Genomic DNA, 25,937 nt, shown 5'->3' on the forward strand with positions numbered 1-25,937 from the left:
TGCAATTATGACACAACAGTAACCAGAGGTGTCAAGGAAAAGTTCTCAATAAATTCTAGTATTAAAAAAAAACCCTCCTAAACTTAAGACTTGAGAAAAGAGAGAGAAAACTCTACTAACAACACTTTCAAAAATTAATACAATATAAACAAATAAGTCCTTGAATCCTAGCTTTACTGGGCGTGGGGGGAAGAAGGGGAAAAAGAAAACATAAGTCTTCCATTGTTCCTCCCTTCCATTCATGTACAAAATGGAAAGAAAATCATTTCAATATAAGGAGAAAAAACTTCCACAAGAAAGTGACTCCCACAAAAGGGGGGCTCTGAGAGCATCAGAAGATCTCTCTAAGAAACTGATTTATTAATTCAGTGTCTGCCTATAGGTTGGGTACTGCTCCTGCTTCAGACCTCAGTGGTGGAGGTTTGGCTCTTGGGAGCTGGGGATTTCTCCCTGGTGCTTGGACACCTGTAACAATTCACTAGCAGCCAGGAGCCACATAAATCACAGAACTCATAGCAGCAGTCCCTGGGGGACACTATACCTGCTGACTGTAGACCACAGGAATATTACAATGAACTGACAAAGTTTCTTCCCAGTCCCTACCAGTCAAATATCAGTTAAAAGGGTTTATATCTGTGCTGAATTACTGCAGTCTTTTCCACTATAACTCTTCTTCTTCTTACTTATAAGCAAACGTAGTTGTCTTAGCAGTTGTCTACTACGTTTTTGATATTAACAACAAAGCTGGTAAGAAGTTCCACAAAATATATAATTTTATATATATATATATTTATATATATATATAATTAAATAATATATATAGAGAGATTCAGATTAATCCTTCTAAAAAAGTTATATTCCTTTCTTCTTTTAATCCAAACAATTAAGTGAGGGCCACCCAATTTACCCTGCTGTGAGTTTTTAACAGATTTTTCAACTCCTTTCCTCTCAACTAAACTATTCTAATTTTTTTCAGTCTTTGCCACATGAGATTTTCCCATTTTTCTAATTATTTTTATTCCATGTCCCTGAACCCTTTCTAAATCAGACATACTCTTCAGAGACAGTGGGTCTGACAGTTGCACTATCTCAAAGAGTTTTATCACTGCAGCTTACAAGGTTGGTCCTAGACAGTATTCTTAGCATCATTTCCTATCTTGTTTGGATACACATGGTAATATCTTGTCATTGTTTTTGTTTTAATTAAAAAAAAAATCACATGCATTTTATTTACTGCCAGTGCATGACCACATCTTTCACGACACTGACCAATTTAGAGCAGCTGCTTTCTTCAGCGCGTGAAAATTAGTTTTGAATGCAATAAAATTATTTAGATTTCACAAAAATACAGTTCTGCTCACTGACAACACTGAAACCAAGGAGTTGAAAAGGTTTATGGATGCTGACCTACCTCAAAATCTATCAGCTGCAGGTTGGCAATAAGCGTCACTAGAAGGCCACTGTTGTATAGCTCTTGCGCCAGCTGGGCCACGACTTCTGTAGGTGGCTCTTTGTCTGTGGTCCCACACAGAATTTCCTTCATTGCTTGCAGAGATTTTGACACTTCCTCTGATGCCTGTTCGCCAGCAGAAACGGGTTTTGTTTTAAAGAAAAAGAGACAAGAAAAAGAAAAGGATTTTCTTTTAAAAGACATGCATTTCAAAATAACACTTCTAATCATACTTACAACAATCGTTTCCTATTAAAAAATGGTTTAATTATTTTATGCAATCACCGAGGCTGAAGCATCCACACTGAATTCTGCAGGTCTTACACAAGATATATTCAATTTAAACACTGCATGCCATCAATTACAGACCACAGGCATAAAATAGGGGCAAGACAGCAATTACCATCAAGCATCTGCAAGATCCTTTACAGGTTTGGAGACAGGCACTGCCCTGCAGAAGCAGCACTGCTTCCCCCATCCTCCCCAGTGGGTTCCATCAGCACACGTGGGGCAGGATGGGCCAGATGGAGGTACCAAACAAGCCGGCTGCTCCCGCCAGCAGGACGGCTGCTGTTCTGCCTCCCCATCAGCTGCTTGCTGATGGATTGTCCCAGCTCCTCTACTGGTAACCCAAATAAATCCTCGGACCTCTGTGTCATTGTTTAACATGGCAGGCAGCTAAACACCACACAGCAATTTGCCCACTCTCCCTCAGTGGAAGGGGGGAGAGAACTGGAGGAGAGAGGAAGTAAATGTGTGGGTTGAGATAAAGATGGTTTAATAGGACAGAAAAGAAGTCAAAAAATAGTAACAACAACAACAACAACAATAATAATAATAATAATAATAATAATAATAAACAAGTGATGCACAATGCAATTGCTTACCACCTGCCAAATGATGTCTAGACAGTTCCTGAGCAGCAGCCTTCATCCAGCTTTCCCCCCAACCCTATATGCTGAGCATGATGCCATAATTTATGGAATATCCCTTTGGCCAGCTGGGGTCAGCTGTGTCTCCTTCTAGCTTCTTGTGCCCCCCCAGCCCGCTCGCTGGTGGGGTAGGGTGAGGCAGAAAAGGCCTTAACTCTGTGTCAGCACTGCTCAGCAACAACTAAAGCATCAGTGTGTTATCAACATTATTCTTACCCTAAATCCAAAACACAGCACTGTACCAGCTGCTAGAAAAAAAAATTAACTCTATGCCAGCCAAAACCTGACACCTTTGCACTGCCACCACCTATTTCTCCTCATCACGTGTGGTTTTAGCCAGCATCTTCCACAAAGGATTTGCTTACTGAGCACACAGGTACTTCAGTCTCAGGTTGAGAAATTGTAAATTAAACAATTTGCTTTAGTAAAGCTCCACAGCTGTCACCAAGTGAAGTAAAACAAATCTTTCATCTTTTGTTCCCACCTAGAGTAAACTAATTCTGTGCAATGTTTTGGATACCTAATGTAGAGGAAAAATCAAGAATTACCTTACAAAAGATCTTGACCAGAATGCTTATAACAGGAAAATGAAAGACATTCACCTATAAAAAGGTAACAGCTTAGCATTCATGGCAGTCAGCATGTTTAAATCAGATGTGAATGACAACATCCCACTTCCCAAGGAAAATGACCACCGGCTGCAGCACAGCGGCTCTGGCTCACGCTCTCCTCACAAGTTTGCTCCACCTTGTATAAATAAAGACTCCATGGAGCAAAGGTGTTATTTTTTCATGTCCGTATATGTGTGTGCTTTAAATGCCACCTGCTCCAGCCATGGGGCTATGGGGGCAATGGCTCTTCCTGGGTCTGGTTATATTTATTACACACATGACCTGCAGCAAGGCTGATTGGATTCTTTGGCAGAGAGTGGGAAGTAAGTAAGGAACAGGTTTGAAAGCAAAACTAAGAATGAAAGCAAAGTGCCAGGCAGGATGGTTAACGATTCTGAAGATAAGGTAGCCTTTCACATCTATATTGCAAAACCTTTACTTGAAATTAGTATTTTGTTAGCATAGCAGGTGGAAAAAAATAATCAAGACACACACAGAAAACCCAAGAGTCATTTGTAAAACCTAATAGGACATTAATGGATATTTAAAGCCAGATCAATAATTTCAATACATCTCTCAAATAAACTGAAAGGAAAAATGTCATTCTTTCAAATACCACCCCATCAATCTGCATAAAATAACCACACAGTGCTATGAAGAGGCATCTCTCACCTGCTGCTCATCTCCCAATACTTTAATATTGATTTAAATCACAGGTTTTATTCATATAGTGAATAAAAATTGTAGTAAAAACCTAGAAATCCTAAAAAAAAAAAGAAAAATAAAATAAAAAGCCACTTTTACATTGCATCTATCTGGAAGATTCAAGCATTGACTTGTACAGTATAAAGAACTGTTCTCCTCTAATCTCCTAGTACCTACTCTCAGTTTTCTGCTATTTGATATAGGTCAGCATGAGTGGCATGTAAATGAGTATGAGTACGTGATAACTTTAACCAGTAAAAATCTTGCTGTTCCTTACCATCACTCAGCAAAACAGCCTATTTTTACCTCAAATGTTAGTGGTATGTCACTTGAGAGATCCCACAGAGTACAGATGGGATTAACAACAGGGATGCTATCTTGGAAACTAAAGCTCTAAGTCTTTGTAAGAGCTGGGGAAATATTTTCATATCAAAGGAAAAACCCATACGTTTGGCTGTTCACCCGTTCTGCTGGGCAGGGTGGGAATATCTCTGGTGTTCTGTAGCTAAAAAAAATAATAAATTTTGTTTTCAAGTGTAAGTAGTCCTTTCTGATATGTAGAAAAATGCCTGCAAGGCTCAGCTTTAGGTTTTATTCTCAAAAAGGAGGTGAAAAAGTAAAGCGCTGTGTGAGAAAATGAAACTACAGAACACTGGTGTTGATGGGCAGAACTGGGCACAAGAGTTGTACTTCTCTAATCATCTGCCATCCCATCTGATCTTCTTCTCAGCTTTTCTATGTGCAATTTACATTCTGGGTTTAACTTCCTCCTCCTTCATATCCTCCGGATAGTCTGGTTTGACATCCAGCCCGCCACCAAAAGCTATTCCTGGTCAAATCTGAGGACTGCTCTTCAGTGCCTATCCCCTCACAATCTATTTGGAGGAAAACCATAATCCTGAACACAGATTCCTAAATTAACAGTCACTTTTAGCCTTCATTTTGACATTTCCACTTAATCTTAAAGCATTTTTAGAATAATACCTTAAGTACATAAGCACTGTTTCTGGCATGGAAACTTGCTAAAAAATAAGACATTCCAAGATCCAAAGACCCAAGATGTGTCCAAAACAAACAACAAAGCAAATACACTCACACAAATACATGGAAATACAGGATGACAGAAACATATCTACAGAAGAAGTCAGACCGGTCCTGACCCTCTTCGGGAAAAATTGCAAAAATCAACAAAAAGCCTCAGCAAGATACTCTTCCCCCTAATAATGCCACAAACAGAATTTCAGTGACAAAAAGCAAAAAAAGAGATTTGCTAGAAACTCCGAAGTCTATTATGATGTCCAAATTACTTTTTATTTTCCAGAAGTGGCAACAGCAACAATAGCAAAGTGCTGCAAGCATCACTTCAGCAGAACTTATAGAGCAAAAGAAACAGTTTCATGAAATATCTAAGCACTTTTAGCCATTTGCCTCAGTCTTGCAATTAGTCACAATCTTATTTCCACCAGATTTTCCTTTTACCCTCTAAGGATGAGTCCTTTACATCATAACTGAATTTATGCCATTATATTTACAAAAGCTGTTGTGAACAGAGGGGGAAAAGGGGACAAAGAAGAAAACTAAACACACAATCCTGAACAGAACGGCTTATCTGTATTACATACAAATGTCAAAAGTGGGATAAGCTGAACTTTGATCAGTCAAAAGTTTATGGGTACGGACAACAAAGCAAAGATGAAGTGCAAGCTGATTCCCAGCACACACATCAGTGCTGTCCCTGCACAAGATGTCAGGATCTTGACCTTCCAAGGCAACTTGCAGGTTTCTAGTCTACAGGCATCTTAGTTCACAATGTCCAGACTTGGGAAGATCCAATTCCACCACAGAATACTAAAATTCAAGGTGGGTGCATGGGTGAGTGTCCAATGAGTTACAAGGTTGATTTGCAATAGCTGTGTAAGGGGAGTGAAGGAAAGCACAACCTAGACCCACCTGTGCAACAAAGGCAGTTTTTTCAATGATGGCCATTTCTTCTCTATTTTGATCCAACACAGGACTAACAAGTTATTTCCAACAAGAAATAACTCTGCATCCACAGAGTATAGTTTAAAGTGACCAGCAACCCACAAGAGGGTTTTGAGTCCATTTTGAAACACAGCATTTTGTGAAAATGTTGAAATCTAACAATCCTCTGCTAACCCATCTGGGCTAGAGGATGTACAATAGACTTAGAACTGGAAAACTGACAGCACAGATAAGCCTACATAACTTCTCCAAATCATAAACCTGCCCTACTCATAAAGTTGTTTTTTTGTCAGCATTTATGTGTCTTTCTAAACCTACCAACAGCTTCAACAACAAAAGCTGGAAATTTTATAAGTTGAAGATACTTGTCACAGTTTATTTTCCTCACAGATCAAAGTCTTGGTACTGTTGACTTAACGGGAACATAACACAAAGAAAGGAGCTTACAGAGAAATGATTCCCTAAAATTCAACACAAAAAAATCTTCCCTGAAAGACCTCAAGACACTCCTCTCCACAGCCTATCCCACACGTGAAGATCAGCCAATCTTGTTGCAAAGATCCAGTCTTTATTACAGAATGGATAACACTACTGTGCCTGTATTGAATATTTCCATACTCCAGTGTTGATCTTCCTTTCCCACAGTTTTAATATTGGGTTCTTCAGTTTAACTTGCTTGGCCAGGTCTAGAAGACAATTTCTGAGCTTTATCTGGTTTTTTGGACTGTTCTCTACAGGAGGGTCAAAGTGCATGACAGTGTTCTTAGGGCAGTAATTCAGCATTATTAAGGAATGCTGCAAAATAGTTAATTTCCTTTCCTCTTATTATACGAGAGAGTTCAATAAGGAGTTTCTTGGGGTTTTTTTTTCCTTTAAGGTACAAAGGAATCCTCCAAGACTTGCATATTTTTTGTTGTTTTTATAAAATCTTCCAGTAAGATTTTAAAGAACAGCATGGAAGGCTAAAACAAAGCCTTCTTATCTCTTGTTCCTGGTCAAAGCTGAATTTTTATTTCCATAATTACATGAGTTAAGACTTTCCATACTCAAAGGCTAAGGTATTTTATCTGCAACACTGCTTGTGTGATATAGCAAAATAAACAAAGTAGATCTGCTTCAGAAATCAAAACTTCATACAGACAGTTTTTTAAAACCCCCATACATAGCACACCATAGATATATTTTACCAAGAGTCCTCAACTTCAGCAACATGAATTTCTGGCTATTCCAACTGAGTTAATAAAAATTACCTCTACTTACTAACCTTGCCCCTCTCCTCTCCTCAGCTACTTATGGCAATTTCACATTTATCTTAACAAAGTCATATTAAGTGCTTGTGATCCAGACCTATTATGCTTGTCAGAGAAAGAGAGAGATGGATCTCCTCTCATTTAAGGTAGATCCATTGCATCTTTTTACTCCTTTCCAAGGAAGATTACAAACAACATAAAGGGAAAAGCATAAGGCCCTGAATAATCAACAGTCTGAGCTCCTACACCTGAGATGCAACTCTTCAAAGTTTTCAGTGGGCTGTCTCTATTTTACCTGTGTTTCATCAACAAATTAGAGGTCTCACATGTATGTCCATATGTTACAGTTCAGAAGGGCTTATTCTTACTTTTATTCATCTGGGGACTTAATATAACATTTATGACCAACCATAACAGTGAATAAAAAGCAGATTGCAAGAACTTTTTCCACCTTCCCAAACTCAGATAACAAATACACATAAGAAAAATACAGGATGCCTAGTGAAGAAATCCTCAATTGTTCATAAGAATATGGCAAATAGGGCAATACAGCTTCTGTTTGTGTACCTAGCATATTTCCAGACCAAAAATCTCTCTCTAAACTGTTGCTCTCTTGCCCAGCAGCAGACAGTAACACACACAGATGCCTGCCAGTGTGATGTTAAATACTCCAATGTGTGATTCAGTGATCTGCCAGTACTCCACGCTACATACTGCAACCAAAAGCATAAAGCTCCTTGATTTGGTTTTAACTGGTTTAAAAATACTCTCTCTATGTGATTCAAACCAATTTTTCTCCTAAAAGAATAATGCCAATGCAGGTCTCTCTCTCTACAGTCTGTAAGGACTCCCAAGAAAAGCCATTAGCAGAATCGGAATCCAACATCTGTGTAACTTCAGGATCACCTCAGCTGACTTATTCTTGATACAATTTCATGCTAAACTGATCCATAGGAACAAACTGTGGACATTTTGGATCAGGAGGCCTAAAATTTGCCATTTAGTAAAACATTATGGACTAGTACTCAAGGAAGCTGGCAATGACAATTTGGCCAAGCAGGCACAACAGGGAAACACCTTTTAAAAGGGTGGATGATTAAATGGAGAAGACAGGTTTGCCCCACCTGGACATAAATTCCTTTCCCACTGTTAATCCTGCACTTAAGATAGAACTAAAGGTTGTGAGGCCCTTAAAAAATAAAAAGCAACCAGAAGAGACAGGTTTAAACTCTTGGCACCAGCACCTGATGGTATCTGGAGTTTCTCCCATCTCTAGAGCAACAACGGGCCTTAGCAGAACAGGGAAGCTGAAACATGAAACACTCCACAAAACCCCAGGACACACAGAGCAAGGAAGAAGGGGTGCCAAGCCCTTCTTATCTCATTCCCTCGGTTTCAGTCTGCAGCAATGAAGTCGAAGGCAATTTTGCAACTGACTTTGGCAGCTGGAGAATCGCATCCACAGGTATTCACATTCACAGCAGTCACGCAACTGTTCTTCCATGCAAATGCACAACATGTCCTCCGCATGCACCTCACCTCACACACCAGTCCCCAGACGCTTTATCAACGCAGCAGCGAGCGAGGTGAACAAGAGCCTATAATGGCTTCATTGTTGCTATGTAAAAAAGCAGGATTTATTGATAGAAATATTTGTTCCAGAAATCTTGAAGTCTTTTAAATGTAGCCTTAATAAAATGCTGTTCTCCTGATCCTTCTGAACAGTACCAAATTTGTTACAGCACACAGAGGTCAAACAGAGGACAGATTACAGTGACCTACCTAAACAAGCACTCTTGTTAGATATATTTAAGTGAAAGGGGCAGAAGCTAGACACTGCAGGTTATTGTACATCTAGCTTCACTCTGTTTCTGAACACTGATAAAGGTGCTACAGCCTGCAGTTCTGCCTGCTAGGAAAACACTCAGCCCAGCACCCTGAACCTGCTGTAATGCATTTGGGTTCATTTTCCGCAATAAACCCTTAATCTTGGATCAGCCACACCAGAAACTGCAAATCTTCTGGCCCATCTAGACTACCTGCAAAGATTAGACTGAGTTTCACCCAATCTCAGATCCGTTTGCTGCACTAAATTAAAAGCCTGTGACACTTGAAAGGCTTTTGCTGCAAGGCAAGTTCAGAAAATGTTACCAAACCTGTAGGCACCACAGATGGCACTGAGTCAGGCTGCCGCACCCGAAGGTGTGTGGTTAGCAGGAAGAGGGTGATGTGTTCAAAGACATTCTTCAGTGACATACTGGATGCCACCTGCACTGCTTTGTGCCGACTGGACTCAGCAGCTGAACACAAGACTTGGAGAAGTCAGGATGTCATACCCCTCTTTTTTTGAGGTGGATCAGGCATCCTTTTTATTAATGATCTTTTACAACATCAATCAACAGAAGACATGGCAACATATCAGTAATAAATGAAGCACTGTGACCAGCGTGTCACAAGTTGTCCCTTCTTCCTCAGGTTCAACAGATCTGAGCACTTGATATCAGGGTTTCTCCTCTCCTCATCCCTATTTACATGCATCCTCCGAATGCTACAGGATTCGTGCCAGAAAGAAGGACGAGAGTCTAAGCGCTGAAGGCTTCCTTTCTTAGATATTTAAATACTTCCCTGCTTTTCTAGGTAATTCCAGATTGGGCTTTTTTTATTAAATTCAAGAACATTTTGGTCCTACATGACTGAGATTAAAATTTTTATGACATTTATAGAATTTTGTAATAAAACTCAATTAATTATTCCTCACCACATCAAAGCCTGAACAGGATGTCAGCAATCATACATGCTCCAATAACATTTTATTTTATTTCTGATGTTGGAAGAGAAGAGGATGGTTGATAAAGAAGGCTTTAGTCCACTTTTTCAGCTCTGTCTTACCCTACTTAATCTCCCAATTGTTACATTAGATTTGCCAGTGCTACAATGCCTGCTTTAAAATAGATGTTATTTTTAAAAAATTATAAAACCAAGATATTAGAAAGAGCACTTCAGAGAAAAAGGAGCCACGTGTGCTGGTACTTCTCAACCTGTGGTCTATCAACCATGAGAATGTAGCTGAGAAAATGGCAAAGCTTTAAGCACACATCCATGCAAGTACACAAAGAAACCCACACATAAAAGTAAGAACCACACATTCAAACTTAGCCTATTTTTCAGTTGGGAGTGTTTAAAAAGCATTAAAAAGCATTATGGCAACACTACACACATTAATAGTTTAAAAAAAATAAGACACATGGAGAAACTGGGTCAAATTCAATCCTTATCTAAGAAGACAGATGCTAGCTCAGTCAACAGTACTTACAGCCTGAATGGGTACTACTCTATGACTAACAAAAAGCATCATGAAGAAAGAGTATAAACTTTCCTATATTATGTGTGTACATGGAAATGCCACAGAAAAGATGTATAATTTCCTTTGCATTTACAAGTGGCTTCTCTGTCCTATCTTCTCTTGATCCTATCTACCAAGCTCTGTCCTCCACCCTCTCCCCATTACCCTGAAGTCTCAACTGCTCTGCTCTAAAGTTCCCTCTACCTGCGTCCTGCATAGCTTGGTAGGAATGATCATTTCTGCATTATTTAAAAACATCCCCTCCAAGACATAGATGGTTCCTGCTGACAGTTTCACAAAGTTGTATGAGAAGCATCAAGCTTCTCCCTGTCTGACCTTGTGTGCTCCCAGTTGCCCAGGGCACCTTCACCTCATACTTATGACTTCTCAACTGGGAAAAGAATCAAGGAGGTTCTCTGCTACCCCTGCAGTTAATTCAAGCTTTGCCACACTTCCCTGCCAATTCCAGCTGTATTAGCAGCTTTTAGCTGTCTCAACCCACATACCATATTGGCTGTACTACAATAACAGCTCAATTGTCACAGGATAAATCTTCTTTAAGCATCTGAAGTAAGACCTAGTTTGAAACTATTCTGCATGTAAAATCAGGGATTCTCTGGAGTCATACCCTGGAAGTTCTGGGAACCTTGGTTTTCTGGTGAGGCACAACAGTACCCCTCTAGTTCTCACAGCAGACAAGGAGTCAGAAATCTGAAAAACTTCAGATTTCTGCTTTCCAAACTTCTGTGTTCACAGGGCCACCGGGTCCAAAACCAGCTCTGAGATATCCAGAGTTTCTGACTCTTGAAGGAGCCAGACCTCTGGAGCTTTTCATGAAAGTTTGACAAGTGTCTTCTCCATTTGGAAATCAAACTGGAGGTAAATTTAAAAATCTTGCCAAGTTTTGAGGAGCACAGTGTACAGCACTGTACTTTGTTTTTCTTTGCTTTTGTTTTCAGTTAAATTTCTCTAATCATATTCATGAAAACACGTTACTTATTAGCATTACTAACTTTTGAGAACCTTTGTGCCATTGAAAGTGTCTGTTCTTCTACAATTCAAATTTCAAACAACACTTAAAAATGGTATTACTAAGTCCACAAACCTGAATGGATAGTAGCAGATGCGATTGGGGGGATTGTTTTTCCTGCCATTTTTTAAAGTTTATCATCGTCACAGTACTAAAGATATTCCTTACAATTTACTTCCCTAAACTCAGGAGAACAAATTTGGCTATTTTCTTTAATAGGTATTTATTTCAGAACAGCTCAGTGCACACTCTAGATGAAAGGCAGCATTACCAGGGAGACTCACATCTTTCCTCCTGAAAGGAGGGAGGCCCTATGTGTTTCTTCTACATCACAGTACAAAGTTCTGAGTCAACAAGCCATATAAACCATATACCCACAAAAAAAAGGCTGCTTTCTTCACCTTCTGCCTTGCTGCTGAAGGGACTGCCTGTCCCACTCCCTCCTCTCCCCAGGAACAGCCTCTACCCCATAGCAATGAAGGACATAAAAAATAACTGAAAACCAATCTCCTCCTGTAAAACAAGCGTCATTAAGTTCACGAGCTGTTTCCATTCTAATATGCCAAGGAAACACTCCCGTATCTTTTGTTCTGTGCGGAAAACACACACCAGCTGTTCTGACTTTTATGAAAGATTTACATGAAGTTCTTGATTTTCTAAGAAGTCTGAATTTCTTCTCCTTTGTCACTGACACACAAATAAACAAACCAGCTCAAAGCCAAAAATTCTCAAAACCACAACCCAGAGGAGTCATGCTGCAAGGCAAATCGAAAAGAAATCCGAGTCTAGAGCTTCTGCTTTGAATGTCTTATTTAATCAGGCTCCAAAAGATGAATTCAGCAGGGGAGAACAGATTCTGTTGGTTTATTTAGTTACTTATGTTTTAGTTGAGTCAAATTCTCTCGGTGCTTTTCAGTTAACCGAAGGTATTTCAGCATGAGACATCAAATACCGGAGGCCTCCCAGAAATCCGTGTGACCAATCTTACATAATTAACACACTCTGAGCTACTGCCTTTGAACCAAAAAGTTTCAAGAGGATTTCACTAAGGGCACAAAGGGCTCTATGCCTACCTTTTGGGTTGGGGTTGTTTTAATACACGCTCCTGCACAACTGGGGGAAGCACAACATGCACACATGCAAATATCAGCTCCATGAAAACTCTACTAATATAACTTATCAGCTATTTCTGTTTCCATTGACATTCAGTTTTAACTTAAAATTAGTCCGTTGTTAATTAAAATCATATACTCAGATGCAAAAAAGAAAACAAAATTATTTGATTTTATGCAAGCACAAATGTCTAATTGGGAGCATTTTTTATGTTGGGGAGCATCTTCTCAGGTGGTCACTGGAAAAGTGGCAAAAGTAATTCCAGTCTGTGTCACAGAATTAGAAGAGAGCAGTAATATTAGCAAAAGCCTAGCACTATAATTAGAATATGAGTAGCACAGCTCATTTAGGAAGCACTAGCACCTAGAACAGTGTAAAGGATCAACACAGTGAAATCTCTTCTGGATACATACAGGTTTGCTGTTTTATGTGAACAATGTTCATCAGAAGTAAGTGTTGCTCTGTGAGTACTCACACATTAATTGATTTAACATCATTTGTTATCCTGCTAAAACAATTAATAGTATAATAGTTTTCAAATAGCCTTCCAAGCTGTTTTGTTGAATGCATTACTGTTTGAAGTAGTGGGAGATCATCCTTCATTTTGGCTGAGGCTCCTGGATGTCAGCATTTTTGGTTTGGCCCCCGGATCTGTTGTATTTTACCTATGCAAAAGACCCCTGATCTCAGCAGAACCATTTCAACACTCAGCTACTTACACAGGCAAGCACCTGCAGAATCAAGGCAGTGAGCAAACACAATTTTGTTCCCTTTATTCTACTGCTCCCCCAGCATAAAAACCTTATTGGTCTTCTACAACATCATCTCATACCTTGTCTGTCCTTTTTTCTTGTTTTTCCAATATGGCCATGTTTTCTTTCAGAACTTTCACAATCTCAGCAGGATTTTTGTGCGATTTACTAAACAAAGGCATGGTCTTTCTTCACCTGGATTTCTTCCTTCAGGACAGAAGAGGACTGCCTTAAATTGAACAAGAATAAAAACAGGTTTTAAGGTTTATACAAAAACGCAATAAAAACACACAAAAACATTATGAACAAGAGAAGTATGCCTCAGGCACTACATTTTGTTTCAGCAGCTCAGTGAAGCAGTAAAAGTTCTCACGTACAGTTATTGCAAGTTCATCCAGGATTCTCAAGCCACCATTAGCATGTAGAAAGCAACTACTCAGCACCTGCACAGGAGCTGGATGCTTCCTAAAGACCTGATCTACACAGTCAGCACTCCAGCTAGTCTATGTCTACGTCCAACATATTTTGGACACTGTATCTGGCAGGCTCCTCTAGAATTCTCATAAGGGTTTCTGTCAGACTACACTAGCTCCATCATGATGCAGATAAGCAACTGTAAATGCCAGCACACCAAATGCATCCTTCATTTAGAGCACTGCAAGTTAAGGTCCCAGATTCTCTGCTATCTCTTCTTCTTCTTCAGTTTCTTTTCTTTTTCAGCCTAAAGCTTCTTGGGAGGAAGCAGTTTAAGCTATCTCCTAAGTCTGACAGACTTCAAGAATCTGTGGGTCAGATCTCACTTGTGTAAAACATTGGCTGAATTAAATAAGGAAGAGACAATCAGGTCCAAATACGAACACAAATGTTTTCATGACATTTAAACGGAAGACTGAGCATTTTAATGAAAATTATTTGTTTGTTTAATTTAAAACATTCTTTCTCTGTATGGCTAGAAAGGCAAATACCACATCACTGTATTTATATATGAAAGAAACCAACTAGAATAGTTTCTCATCTTACAAAGCATTAAGTTGTGAATTCTTATGGGTTTTGCTGAGGGTCTAATATAAAGATCTACTGAAGTCAATGACTGACTGACTATAGATGAGAATATGCTCTGGTTAAAGTTGTACCACTTTCCAGGGAGAGCACTATTCTGGACTGCATTCCAGTTTGTACAGTAACGAAAAAGAAGTTAAAAAAAAAAAAGCAGCAAAAATAATCTCAAACTTTCATCTCTTTCCACAATAAAACAAAACCATCACAATCCCTCCACACACACACTTGCAAAATTTGTTGTGAAAACATAAATATATACATAAATCACTTCAATCTCATTATTCTTCAACTTTTACAATTACAAAAAAGCTTTATACAAGAGGTTTTAAAGGAGAGAATTAAATGAGCACAATACACACAGCATAAAGAAGAAAACCCAGTGGTCCCAAAGAATCCACTCCTCTCATGCTTTGTTGTTATTACTGACATGCTACAGATTCCATCAGGAAATATGATGCCATTTGTGCCATACATCCATGTGTTAGTAATCCCCAAATATCCTATGGAATTAATACCTAGATTAGACATACATTCTATTGCAACTATAAATAGCAATCATATAAAACAGCGAAGTACAAAATTCTGACTTTAAATAAACAAATTTATACAGATTCTGTCTTAATATCTTACTAAAACATTTCAAAACATTTCTGCAGATTATCTTTACAGTTTCTATGACATGAAGGAAATATTTTTAAGTGTCTTATTATCCCAAAATTTCTTTTATAGTGTCCACAGTAGGCGAATTTGTTGCTAGGTCAGTTTTACAGGGATATTTTCATGTTCAATATCTGAAACCTCACCACTTTCAGCTTTCCATTTTCAAGCTCCTCACAGTCCAGTTCAAACTCATTTTTATTTCTGCAGTTTTCGCTACATAACCTTCACTCTCAGCTGCAGAGCCCTGCTCCCATGCAGCTCACAAATCCAAGCTTTGGCACCACCAGCCAACTTGCAACAGAGCAAAGTCACATCTCAACCTGACAAAGTACAAGATTAAAGACTGGGTACACTAACGACTCACTCTTTTGGGCATGTTCAGCTACATACAAGCACTGGAAAAGATTGGGACGCCAATAGTATACAATAAAGGTGCTTAAATGCTGCTAGCAAGTGTCAAGCATGCAGTAATCCCATGTGTGCTACAAATAGAAGATAAGGAGAAGGACCTGCATGTTTTTATTATCCCTGAAGACATGGGATGAGGATGTGATGATGCAACAGAGAGAGTCTGAAAGCAAGAGAGATGCATTTCAGAAAAGAAGTATTTTCATCCAGGTTGGGGTAGTGTCATGGTTTGAGATGGCCCCCCTGGGAGTCAGGGGCTCAAGGTGACTGGGTGCCAGGGCAGTGTTCCCTGAAGAGCCAATCACCACTCGTCTTGTTCGCTTCTGCTAAAAATCATATATACACAGCTACCAGAAGCTGCTGGTAGTTTTTTGTTGGTGGTGTCTGCTGTGTGTAGGTGTAGAAGGCCAGGGGTGGCTGGGCTCCTTCTTTTCCCCCTCCGGGGGGAGAGGGGAGCCCTGCGGCCCCCCCAACTCTGCCTAGGCCAGAGTTAGAGGCAGCATTGGAGTGAGTGAGTGTTTGTGAGGGACGCGACTCACAGCACCTGATGTAAGAGGAGAGAGGCAGGCCTTGCAGCCAAGCTCTCTTCCCCCCGCTTTCTGCAGTTAAACTGTGGAGGGGGGCCTTTTCTTTCCCTCCACTGTAAATTGGAGGAGAGGCTCAGCATTTGAAGCAAAGCCAAGTGAACGGGCTGATAATAAAACAACTCAGCACTCGGGAGAAGAATCCCAGGCGAAATTGGAGACAGGCCAGAGAGAGAGAGAGGCTCGAGAGTTGCCCTGCCGAAGCTGACCAGGGGCAGCCGAAAACTGACTTGCTCTCCTCTCCTCCAGATTTGCTCCTCATGACTGGCTTGAAAGCACGAGCTCGTGCTAAAGCTTTTAACACAGTGGGGCATTTCTGTCCTGTCCTCCTCCTTGTATCAGCTGTCTGCTCTCTAAGCTCTTACATGGAAGGTCTTCTCTTCAGTAGAGGCACTAACTTGGTTTAAAGGCCCTATTCTTTTCATCATTTATTTTCAGTCCATTTTTTGGAACTTGGTATTTGCCAGGCATCTAGCCCTCTGTCAAGGTAGCCTGAAATTTGACAGTAAGTTCAAAAGTTACAATGGGAAGAGAATTAGGATGAGAGATAGACAGTGTCACCATGTAAGCTTCATCTTCTCAAGAAACAACTCTAAAAATAACTGAAAACCAAAGATGAATGACAAGTGAAAAGAATGTAATACAGGCTTACTAAAGGTAGCTCATACTACAGTTCCTTATGAATATATTTTTAAGTAGAGAAGACACAGTAGAATCCATGTGTCCAACATGGAAATACACTAATTTGAATATAGTACAAAATAAACTACTTGAAAGAAAATTATCATGTCATCTGACTGAGAAGGTAACAGCAATTTGGGGACAGGACTGTACTTAGATAGGCATAGGAATTAAGAGCCTACACAAAAATTGTGGAGACTCAAAATAGAAAGATATTATCAACACATAAGAGGATTGGAATATCATTAGAAACTGGATTGTGTGAAGAACTGAGAAAATAAAAATGGGATAAAAGTTAAGAGTAGAAACTATCAGATGATGCTAAATGGTAGAAGAAACAGGATTTGTAGATGTTCCAGATACCTGGAAACATTCAAGATTAGATTGGACGGGGTTCTGAGCAACCTGTTCTAGTTGAAGATATCCTAGCCCATGGCAGGGGGAATTGGACTAGATGACCTTCAAAGGTCCCTTCCAAACAAAATCATTCTATGATTATCTGCTTCAAGCTGAGGACTTACCATGAGAAATGACAAAAACAGGCAGCTGGTGACATATACAAATATACACAGTATTTTACAGACAGGAGAAAAACAGATGCAAATCTGTGATGAATTAAGGAAGTAATTGTCAACAGAAATACAAAGGTATTTATGTCTCTGTACGGTCTTGAAAGAACTTTGTACAGAACATTGTACACAATCCTGAACACCTGCAGTCAAGTAAAATCAACAGAGATTAGAGTGGGTGGAGAGAAGGACCCTAGGCTGACCAGAAAAACGGGAAGACCAGCTTGTCTAGAAGGCTAAAAGTGCTCCCCTAGTAAGCTTAGAATAAAATACAGGGAAGCCAAAGAAGTTATTTTAGCTCAAATAACAATAAAACTTTATTTATGCAGAAGCAAATGGCTATAAACTGCTGATGAATAAACTTCAGCTGAAAATGTAAAGGTTTCTACCCACTGGAGCTTTGAGGTTTTGAACCAGCCACATTACAGAGCTTGATTCATGGATTTTTGACACTGCTGTCTGGCAGCAAGGGACAGGGCTGAATGAGCCCCTTTCTTTTCCTACTCTCTAGAAAAATTTTTTCCATCTAATGGTTACTCAACATATGTTTTTATAACATCAGAAATGGATTGGGGGCAGTCCTGAATTCATAATGGGGGGCCAGCCAACTTCTGAAACATTTAGTTCTGATGATGTTATTTCACTGGTGCTCTTGTGAGGAGCTTATGAGACCAAAGGCAACAGTAGGCAACAGCTGTATCTCACTGGACCAACTCTTCTGGCTTCAGAGGTTGTCTCTCCCAGTCATGAGGAAAACGTCCCAGCAGCACTGTAGGAGGAACAGTGGTTTCCAAAGCCTGCTGTTGCCATCAGCATGAACATGACATTTCAGCCGCCAGAGCTGGAGTGTCCAGCACATTTCAGGAACTCTACTTTTAGAAAAATACTTTAAGGGAATGTCATTCTGTGTTTGTTCAGGAGGAAAAAAAATGGCACTGATTTTATTTTAGGTAAGTTAAGAAGCACCAAAAGAAAGTATTAAAGCACCACTTTCTAAATGTCTGGCTATTTCTGTTTGAGTCAGAAAAAAAAGGAGAAAGAAAATCACACAGACTAAAGCAGCAAATTGACCCCTGAGATGAATGTGCTTTACAAGACATGACTTTTAGGGTATCCAGTAGCCTGTCAAAGGTAACATAACATGCCTTCATACTCAGGGCATGCCTTCCCTCAGAGGCCTCCAACTCTACAAACATTTAACTAAGATTTCACAAAACCTATATACCTCCTTTTACTCTGCTCCCTCTGCAAAGGGAGAAACTGAAGCACAGAAAGATTAGAAAATTTACCCAAGGCCATATTAAAAAAAATCAGTGGCTGTGTCAGGAATGCAACCTAGATCATTTGACAACAAAGCCTATGCTTTATCAGTCCTCAAAATATCTCTTTTGCCAGTTTATCTGCTCATAAAGAGAAAGTACTAAAAAAAATAATTTAATACAGCTATAAAGTACAGTAAGAGATCTAGTTCTGCTTATAAGCACTCTCCCCAATTTCTTTGCTTTTAATCATATACTTCCTCCGAAAACTATAGTGCAGCTGAACCTCTAAGCACAATGAAGGAAAAACACATGCAGCAATATCACTCCACTAAGCAGCCCATCCCACTATGAAGTGACTCAGTAAAGCAGCTCTGTAACAAATGCTTCTTCCTGCCCATGAAGGCAAGAATGGGAGAGAGCATGTGAGCCCATCCATGCACTCTCCGCAGACACTCCTCTGGACAAGCAATTTGGTTTTTCCAAAATAAACGAGCTTCCCATCAAATATCAGACATTCATCTTGTCTTCATCAACTTATTGAACAGAATCAAAACATTTCAATAACTCATACCATGTGAGAATTCCTTGAATGGAAGAAAAGACCTTCATTTTTCATTGACTGCAGTGTGCCTAAGACCCATATATTTGGGGCCTGAGTTAGTACACTTTCTTTATCATTTTGGTTAATTCAGTTTCTACATCATGGAAGAGGCACTTTAATCCCTTCTCATTTATCCCTCCTGCTATATTTGGGAAAGCTGTTGCACTTACAGAGCAATGTACTCAAATCAGGGGATGGAAGCCCCCGTGTGTGATGATCAATTGGAGAAGCCAAATTCATCCTCCCCAATGCAGTCCCCTCACATGACCCGTGTTTTATTTAATATGCAGAAGGAATCAGGGCTACACAACAATTAACTTCTCTGCAAATCCTCAATGAGGTACATCACAAATGACACAAAATATTAACAGAAGAGAGGACAGTTTTAGGGTTAGGGTGAATGAACACCAACCCTGCTTGGCAACAAAATTATTCCAAAAACTCAAGAATTTACTCATCAATAAGCTTTGCTGTTGGCTACTTGTTGCATTATCTGGAATGAAGGTGAATATTGGCTGAAACTTCGCCTGAACCCACAAAACATTGCAGTAATGCCTACTATCACTACAAATATCTTTTTTAGCAGATGGTATGCAACCTGAAGATCAGCTATGGAAAAGAAGTAGGCAGCTCTGCCCTTAATCTGATCACCTCTACAGAATAAGAATAATATTATCACATAGTTGTTTAATACTATTATGAAACTGAAGGCACTCATGGTGATGCTCCACTCAAGTGCTGTGGTGAAGCACTCAAAGAAATTATTTATTCTGTTTGTAATCAAGTGCTTGAATGCCCATTTAATAAAACCCGAAAATTCTATGTAGTCTGTCAGCAAACACAGAGGATAAAACAAAACACCAAATAGCAAGCTGGTCACTGAGGCAACAGTTGTATAAACACTTGTCATGATGGTGACACCCCGCTCGACATCTACTCACATCCCTACAGACTCTGTTGGGGTGATACAGCTGTTTGCAGGACCACATGGTGAACCAGGTCAGGGAAGTGATCCAGGTTAACAAAAAATAGCTTGGTGGGGAAAATATGTCACACAGGTTTCCAGTCCAGTTCTGCCCACAGTCTAGAGCTGTACCAGCACAAGAGGGGAAGAAGGGGATGGAAGGAGGGTACAAAGACAGGGCTGCTAGAGCAGATGATACCGCTCAGGTGTTCACCAACCAAACCCAGAATGAGGCAGCAATGATCAGAATTAATGTGATAATACAAACAAAATACTAATCATAGAATGGTTCCAGGGTTAGAAGGGACCTTAAAGATCATCTAGTTCCAACGCCTCTGCCATGGGCCAGGACACCTTCCAACAGAGTAGGTTGCCTAGCCTTGAACACTTCCAGGGATGAGGCATCCACAACTTCTCTGGGCAACCTGTGCCAGTGTCTCACCACCCTCATCGTAAAAAATTTATTCTTAATATCTAATCTAAATCTACCCTGAGTAGGGTATAGAGACTAAGTTGGCACAGGCAAACACCAGAATTGAAGTTAGGAACATTTCGGGTGTTTGACTTTGCTACTTAGTGTCCTTTTATTGGAAATCCTGTGCTACCAAACCTATTGTTATTATAATAAAATTATAAAACAGCATTTGCACACTGCAATGCCAGGTAACATTCAGATTCTAAACTCATGCAGAAGTGGCAACCAGTGGCACCATACTCACACCAACCAACATCAATTATCTCTGTATCACAGGATTACACAGGCTCTCCCATTCATGTTAATGAACTGGCAAGAAATAATAGGCTATTACCTTATGTTCAATAAAACTATAAAGATAGGAAATCAGTGATTTTACAGCCACTAAATTTGCAGGATCGATGAGTCAAGAATACTTGGGATCCCAATGTGCATTTGTCACCAAAGGTCTTTCAAACCTAAAAGATTAAGGATTCAATTCCATGCCTAATTGTAATCCATAGCAAAACTCCCACAAGCCCAAATATGCAGAAGGAGGTCTTTTAACTAATGTCTCTGAAGTACACACAATTCTAACAGAAGAGCCCTTAACAGCTTTTAATTTATTTAAGTAAAAGGGAAACCAAGTTAAATATCCATTTCTAGTAGGAATAATAACCACAGAAATAATGGAAACTGGTAACATAATTTAAATAACGCAGGCAGCAGTCAAGAGGGAATAGGACTTCCTCTAAACTCATTAGTGAGGAACACGAATACTATTTTTTGCTTTTTGTCCAATATTACTAAAGTTACCTCTCTACACAGCATTTACTTGACCATGTTTCTAGCAACTCTGCTGTATTACTTTCAGTAGCTTCATAACACATTAAAATAATTTTCTACAGTAGTAATTTCACATTACTACTAATATTAGCCCAAGAAAGAGACTTTTCTCTGGAAAAAAAAAAACAAAACCAAACTTCCCTTAAGCTCAATTAAAGTTCTGCCTGATAAAGACTTCATGAATCACCCATTGCACAGCATTAGCATTTCAGGTCGACAAGACCTATCAGCTATAAATACCGAGATGCTTAATTTACATATGCCGTTTCTCCCGGCAGTTCACACGCACGCCCATCTTCCCTTCATCTCTGTTCCCCCTGTCTTATGCAAGTGGCCACACTCCCATTCCTCCGCATCTCAAGAGCCAGTCCGCAGCTGCAGGCAGTCAGTGGAGAGAAGCAAAAAAAAATGATATATTGCAGATATTTTATTTTTGGAAACCACACTGTAAATAAAGCCATTTCCAGAGATATTCCATGGACACGGAGTGCTTGGTCGCAGAGCCAGCGCCTTATGTAACAGAAGGAGTATTGTTTAGGGTTGCCTGCATTAAAGAGCCACTCCTGGTAACACAGTTTACAAAGCTATAAAAAGCTACCAGCGTAACTACCGAGAACAAGCAGGCAAGCAGTTTATTACCAAAAGGCTGGTGCTGACAGGAAAAAAAAAGAAAAAAAAAAAAGAGAAGTTTCAATAAATCATTTAACTTTCCTTCACTCGAAGGACATCACCTCGGCTGACACTTACTGTGAGTGGAAAGGTGGGGCTCTTAGGCAGCCCTGTACAGCCCCATGGCCAGGTGCTGAAGACAGCTCTGCCGTCTCCCTGCAGCCCACGCCGCCAGCAGCCGCCTTCAGTGATCTCCCATTTAATTCCGCTTTATTCCCCCCCGCCGATTATCCACACGTGGCAGAGACCAGGGATCCCACGACTCGGCCTCCCGCTCTTCTTTTGCAGAGCGACCGTCAGCCTCTGAAAAAGCGTGAGCAGAAGGGATCACTCGGACATGCACAGGCGCTCACAAGCAGCTGTAAATTTCCACTCCCCGCTGCCTGCGGTTGGACTCCCGGCCTCGCTCCGGCTCCTCGCTGTTCCTGTTCCTACGAGCTCTGTGGCTGGGTGTGCGTTTTTCCCCCACTGCCCTCCCCGCTTCCCACTCCCTCGCTCGTCTTGCTCGCAGGCTCACACACACCCCCCAAACTCCACGTCAGAGGAACGCGTGGAAAAGAAAAGGATGAAGCGATCACTCCGCCGAGAGATTTCTCCAGGGTTAAGGGAGGACATGCGACGATTTCGCATCACTTCTGTAAGTTTCCATTCCTCAAAGTTTGTCGGTGCAGGGGAGGCATCGCTGATGGGTCCTTGCACCATCACGTGGCAGAGGCTGCTGGAATTAAATTATTCACCTTGCCGTCCTGCTAGGAATGCAAATAAGGGAGTCCAACATTGGGCTGTTGTTACAAGATAACAATAAAATCAACATGCTCACGCACCACATCTCTCAGCAGAGTCCTGTCCAGAGAATCCGAAGTTAAGCTGCTTCCTGCCTGACTATGTATCATAACAAAAAGATCTGAATACTTTTCCACAGTAATACTTGAGGTAATAAAAAAAAAAAAGCTCTGCCGTGTACTATAAGCAAAATTTAAATCCTGCTGAAGAAAAAACATTAGGCCAAAGGATTTTTTCAAAGGCTAATATGATGAGGGGGGAGAAAAAATCATACATTAAAGTATTCTGAAACAAGTATTACTAGCTATTATCAAGCACGCAAATACAGCAAAATGCAATTAAAGGAATTTTTAATGCTTCACTTTTCTCTCTTGGCAACTATTGCTCAGCAAGCGCCACACATTCCCAAAGGAAATGTGTGCTTTCCTCCCTGCTCCCAGCTGTCTAACAGGCCTTGAGAGCAGGGAAAGGAGGATGCTTTACCAGGCACCACGGGCACTGCAAGGTGGGATTTAAAATCTATCCTCATCTGAATCTTGGCCAAGTCCCAGCAGGGATGAAAGCCCAGCATGTATTTCAGCCGAGCTCACCAGCTCGAGGGGGGAGATTTCACCTCCCATCCCTTCTTCCTCCAGGCAAAGCCTAGCCAAAGTCCTACATTATTAAAAATAGTTCTGTATGCTACATTTGTCTGGGGAGCTGATCTCAGCCTCCGCTGCATACCAGCACTGCTGTTGCATCAGATCTTGATTTAGGGCTCACCTGCAGTAGCTATTCACAGCCTACATTAAAAGCAACGAAAAAAGCATGAGAATCCTCATTTCTGAGGAATACAGATGAAACAGACACCTTTTAAAGGGCTAACATCCTTTGCTTGCAATCCGAGCTCCTAACTGAAGCAAAAAGGAGTATCCCAAATCCTCACTTTGAAGAGTAACTTGCTGTCCCTCCCAGGCTCAGAGGGGCAGAAGCCATTCCTGCTCCCTTAACCGCCCTGCACTTGCTCCTGCGTTTGCACAGGAGGTGCTGAGCCAACCTCAGATCTGCAGATTTGTGATCTCAACTTATCTGTACAGCACGTCACCATTTGTGCTTATCCTTTACCTAACAGATCACGACGATACTGCAGCCCCCTGTTTTCAGACCGCGCTGAGCAGCGCTCGGAACAGGCATTAATAAGTGTACCCAAAGCACTGCAACAAGTGATACCAAGTGGCAATTTCTGCTTAAAACCCCTGGTGAAACATTCTTCCAGCACTGAATTAAAGGCTTCAAGTTAACCACCCCGACCAGACCACCTCCAGAGAGAGCTCGGTGAGGGATGCTGTGAATGCCAAGCTCAGAACAGGATAAGCTGCCCTTTTAAGCAGCATTTTTCTCCACGCGGCTTAGTGGGCATGTGAACAACCTGCACACACTGACGTTTCATGACATGAAGGACTCGGGGAGAAAAATTGGTGCTGGGCATCCTTTTGTGGGTGCCCTGCTCTGCCCTAGCTGGGTGGGGAGAGAGAAGGGATGCCTTATGGTACCTTACACCCACTGTGGGGCTGGCCCTTTTTTTTTAATCGGATACCATAGCCCTTGCGTAAACATCACAGTGAAAGTCAAATGATAAACACTCTGCCCTTGGGCTACTACTGAAGGTACCAGCTTTTCCTAAGGCAACACAACAACCTAAGTACACCACTACTTCCATTGTGTGTTTTTAAGGGATTACCTGTTTCCCCTCTAACCCTCCAGTGGGAAATTATATCTTTTCCATTGTGAATCCGCCATCACTTCAACAGGCAAAAAGACACCCTTTTGTTGCCCCGTGGAGTTCAACTTTGGTGGGTGCTACCCTGCAGTTGAATAATCACAAAAAAGATGGAAATATCACAGAAAGTTGTTTTAGTTGCACATTAAGGGCCCCCCCTGGGGATAATCCATGTATCACTGAGTTCAATTAAGTATCCATGGACTATTTTGAGTATCCTGGCCCTTTGGAAGCATAAGAAATTTATCTACAAAATTACTATCCTCTGTTTCAGACTGAATGTGCCTGTTTTCCTGATTCTGAGGAATAAATTGAATATGCACTCAATTATGGTTCAACTCTGCCCATCTTCTACCTGAGGAAATACTTTAGGGCTTTAATAGGAGCCCTCTATACACCAGAAGAGCAAGAAACCCACCTGCCTCCATCCCTGTATTGCAGCAGAAGAAACAGTGCAAAGCAGGGTAGCTAAAGAGACAGGGGGAAAAAAAGATTCTCTGCTATTCCAATACTCTGTTTCATCTTAAGTGGAGTTAATTTCCAAATGACAGGAAAAGGCCCTGAACCGTTCAACAGGAATTAAGCCATAATTACTTGGTGCTCTTATCTGTTTGTTGGGGGTTTTTTGTTGCTGAGAAGTTATTAAATATTTCCAAAAATATGTTTTCTTCCATTCTTAATTTGTAGCCATCTCGAATCTAGAATGATGTAATTATAAATAGACAACAAATCTTTATAGTCTCAAAGTACACTGAAAAAAACCACCTCTGTGCACTGCTAAAGGACTCCAGCTTCCACATATTTAAATTTCATTATATTTGTTTCCTTTAAAGTGAGCAGAGTCCTCAGGCTAAGGCATGGTTAGATTACTTTTGAGAAATGTTTGTCCTTGCTTTCATAACTTAAAATCATTCCATCTAATAAATACCAAAAGAAGAAAACCCCAGTCCATTATTCCTGCCCTTTCCATTTATTTTCTAAAGTGGAAAAGAGAAATTAGGGAACATCAACAATGAGTGTGGTTGCAATAAATTACAGCAGCAGATGATAAACACGCAATGTATATGTATTAATTCTGCTTATCTATTCATCCACTTTCAGTCTGTCTACCTCCTCCGAGATTACTTCCAGCATTCCAAAGCCCTAAGCAGCCTCTAATAATAATAACAACAACGTCCTTCCTTCCCCCCAAATTGCTCAGTGCCAAGGCCCCAGGCCATCAAAATTCAGTTCTCCACAGCAACAGGTTTAGTTGTGTAATGCTGAATATCAAGAGGAGAACCTTCAGAATACTAAAAAGATTCCCCCACCCTCTAAAACCTGAAAACTAGAGAACATCCCCCACAGCATTTCATTCTATTCTTACACATACCAGGATATCAACATTATGGCAGTTTATTGGGGTGGAGAGGAATTAAAAACAAATAACTTATATAATCTACAGCATAAAGCTGTTACACTTTAACTCA

The 25,937-nt window shown here is 40.5% G+C and overlaps 1 protein-coding gene across 5 annotated transcripts in view; it reads right to left on the reverse strand.

The window, feature by feature from the left end:
* Nucleotides 1–25,937, reverse strand: part of CAB39L (calcium binding protein 39 like) — a 63,313-nt gene that overhangs the window by 23,620 nt on the left and 13,756 nt on the right. For 2 of the 5 annotated variants that reach the window (XM_017815114.1, XM_017815116.1), the window contains exons 3-5: nucleotides 22,005–22,229; nucleotides 13,250–13,398; nucleotides 1,412–1,576 (exon numbers count right to left, since the gene is read on the reverse strand). In XM_017815114.1, the coding sequence (XP_017670603.1) occupies nucleotides 1,412–1,576; nucleotides 13,250–13,351 (267 nt within the window). In that variant the 5' untranslated portion in view covers nucleotides 13,352–13,398; nucleotides 22,005–22,229. Of the gene's footprint in view, nucleotides 1–1,411; nucleotides 1,577–13,249; nucleotides 13,399–22,004; nucleotides 22,230–22,449; nucleotides 22,579–25,937 lie in introns of those variants that run through there. The other 3 variants (XM_017815115.1, XM_017815118.1, XM_017815117.1) reach the window with 2 other exon arrangements.

The sequence above is a fragment of the Lepidothrix coronata genome, unplaced genomic scaffold (assembly GCF_001604755.1).
Source record: "Lepidothrix coronata isolate B3197 unplaced genomic scaffold, Lepidothrix_coronata-1.0 Scaffold48, whole genome shotgun sequence".
Lineage (NCBI taxonomy): Eukaryota > Metazoa > Chordata > Aves > Passeriformes > Pipridae > Lepidothrix > Lepidothrix coronata.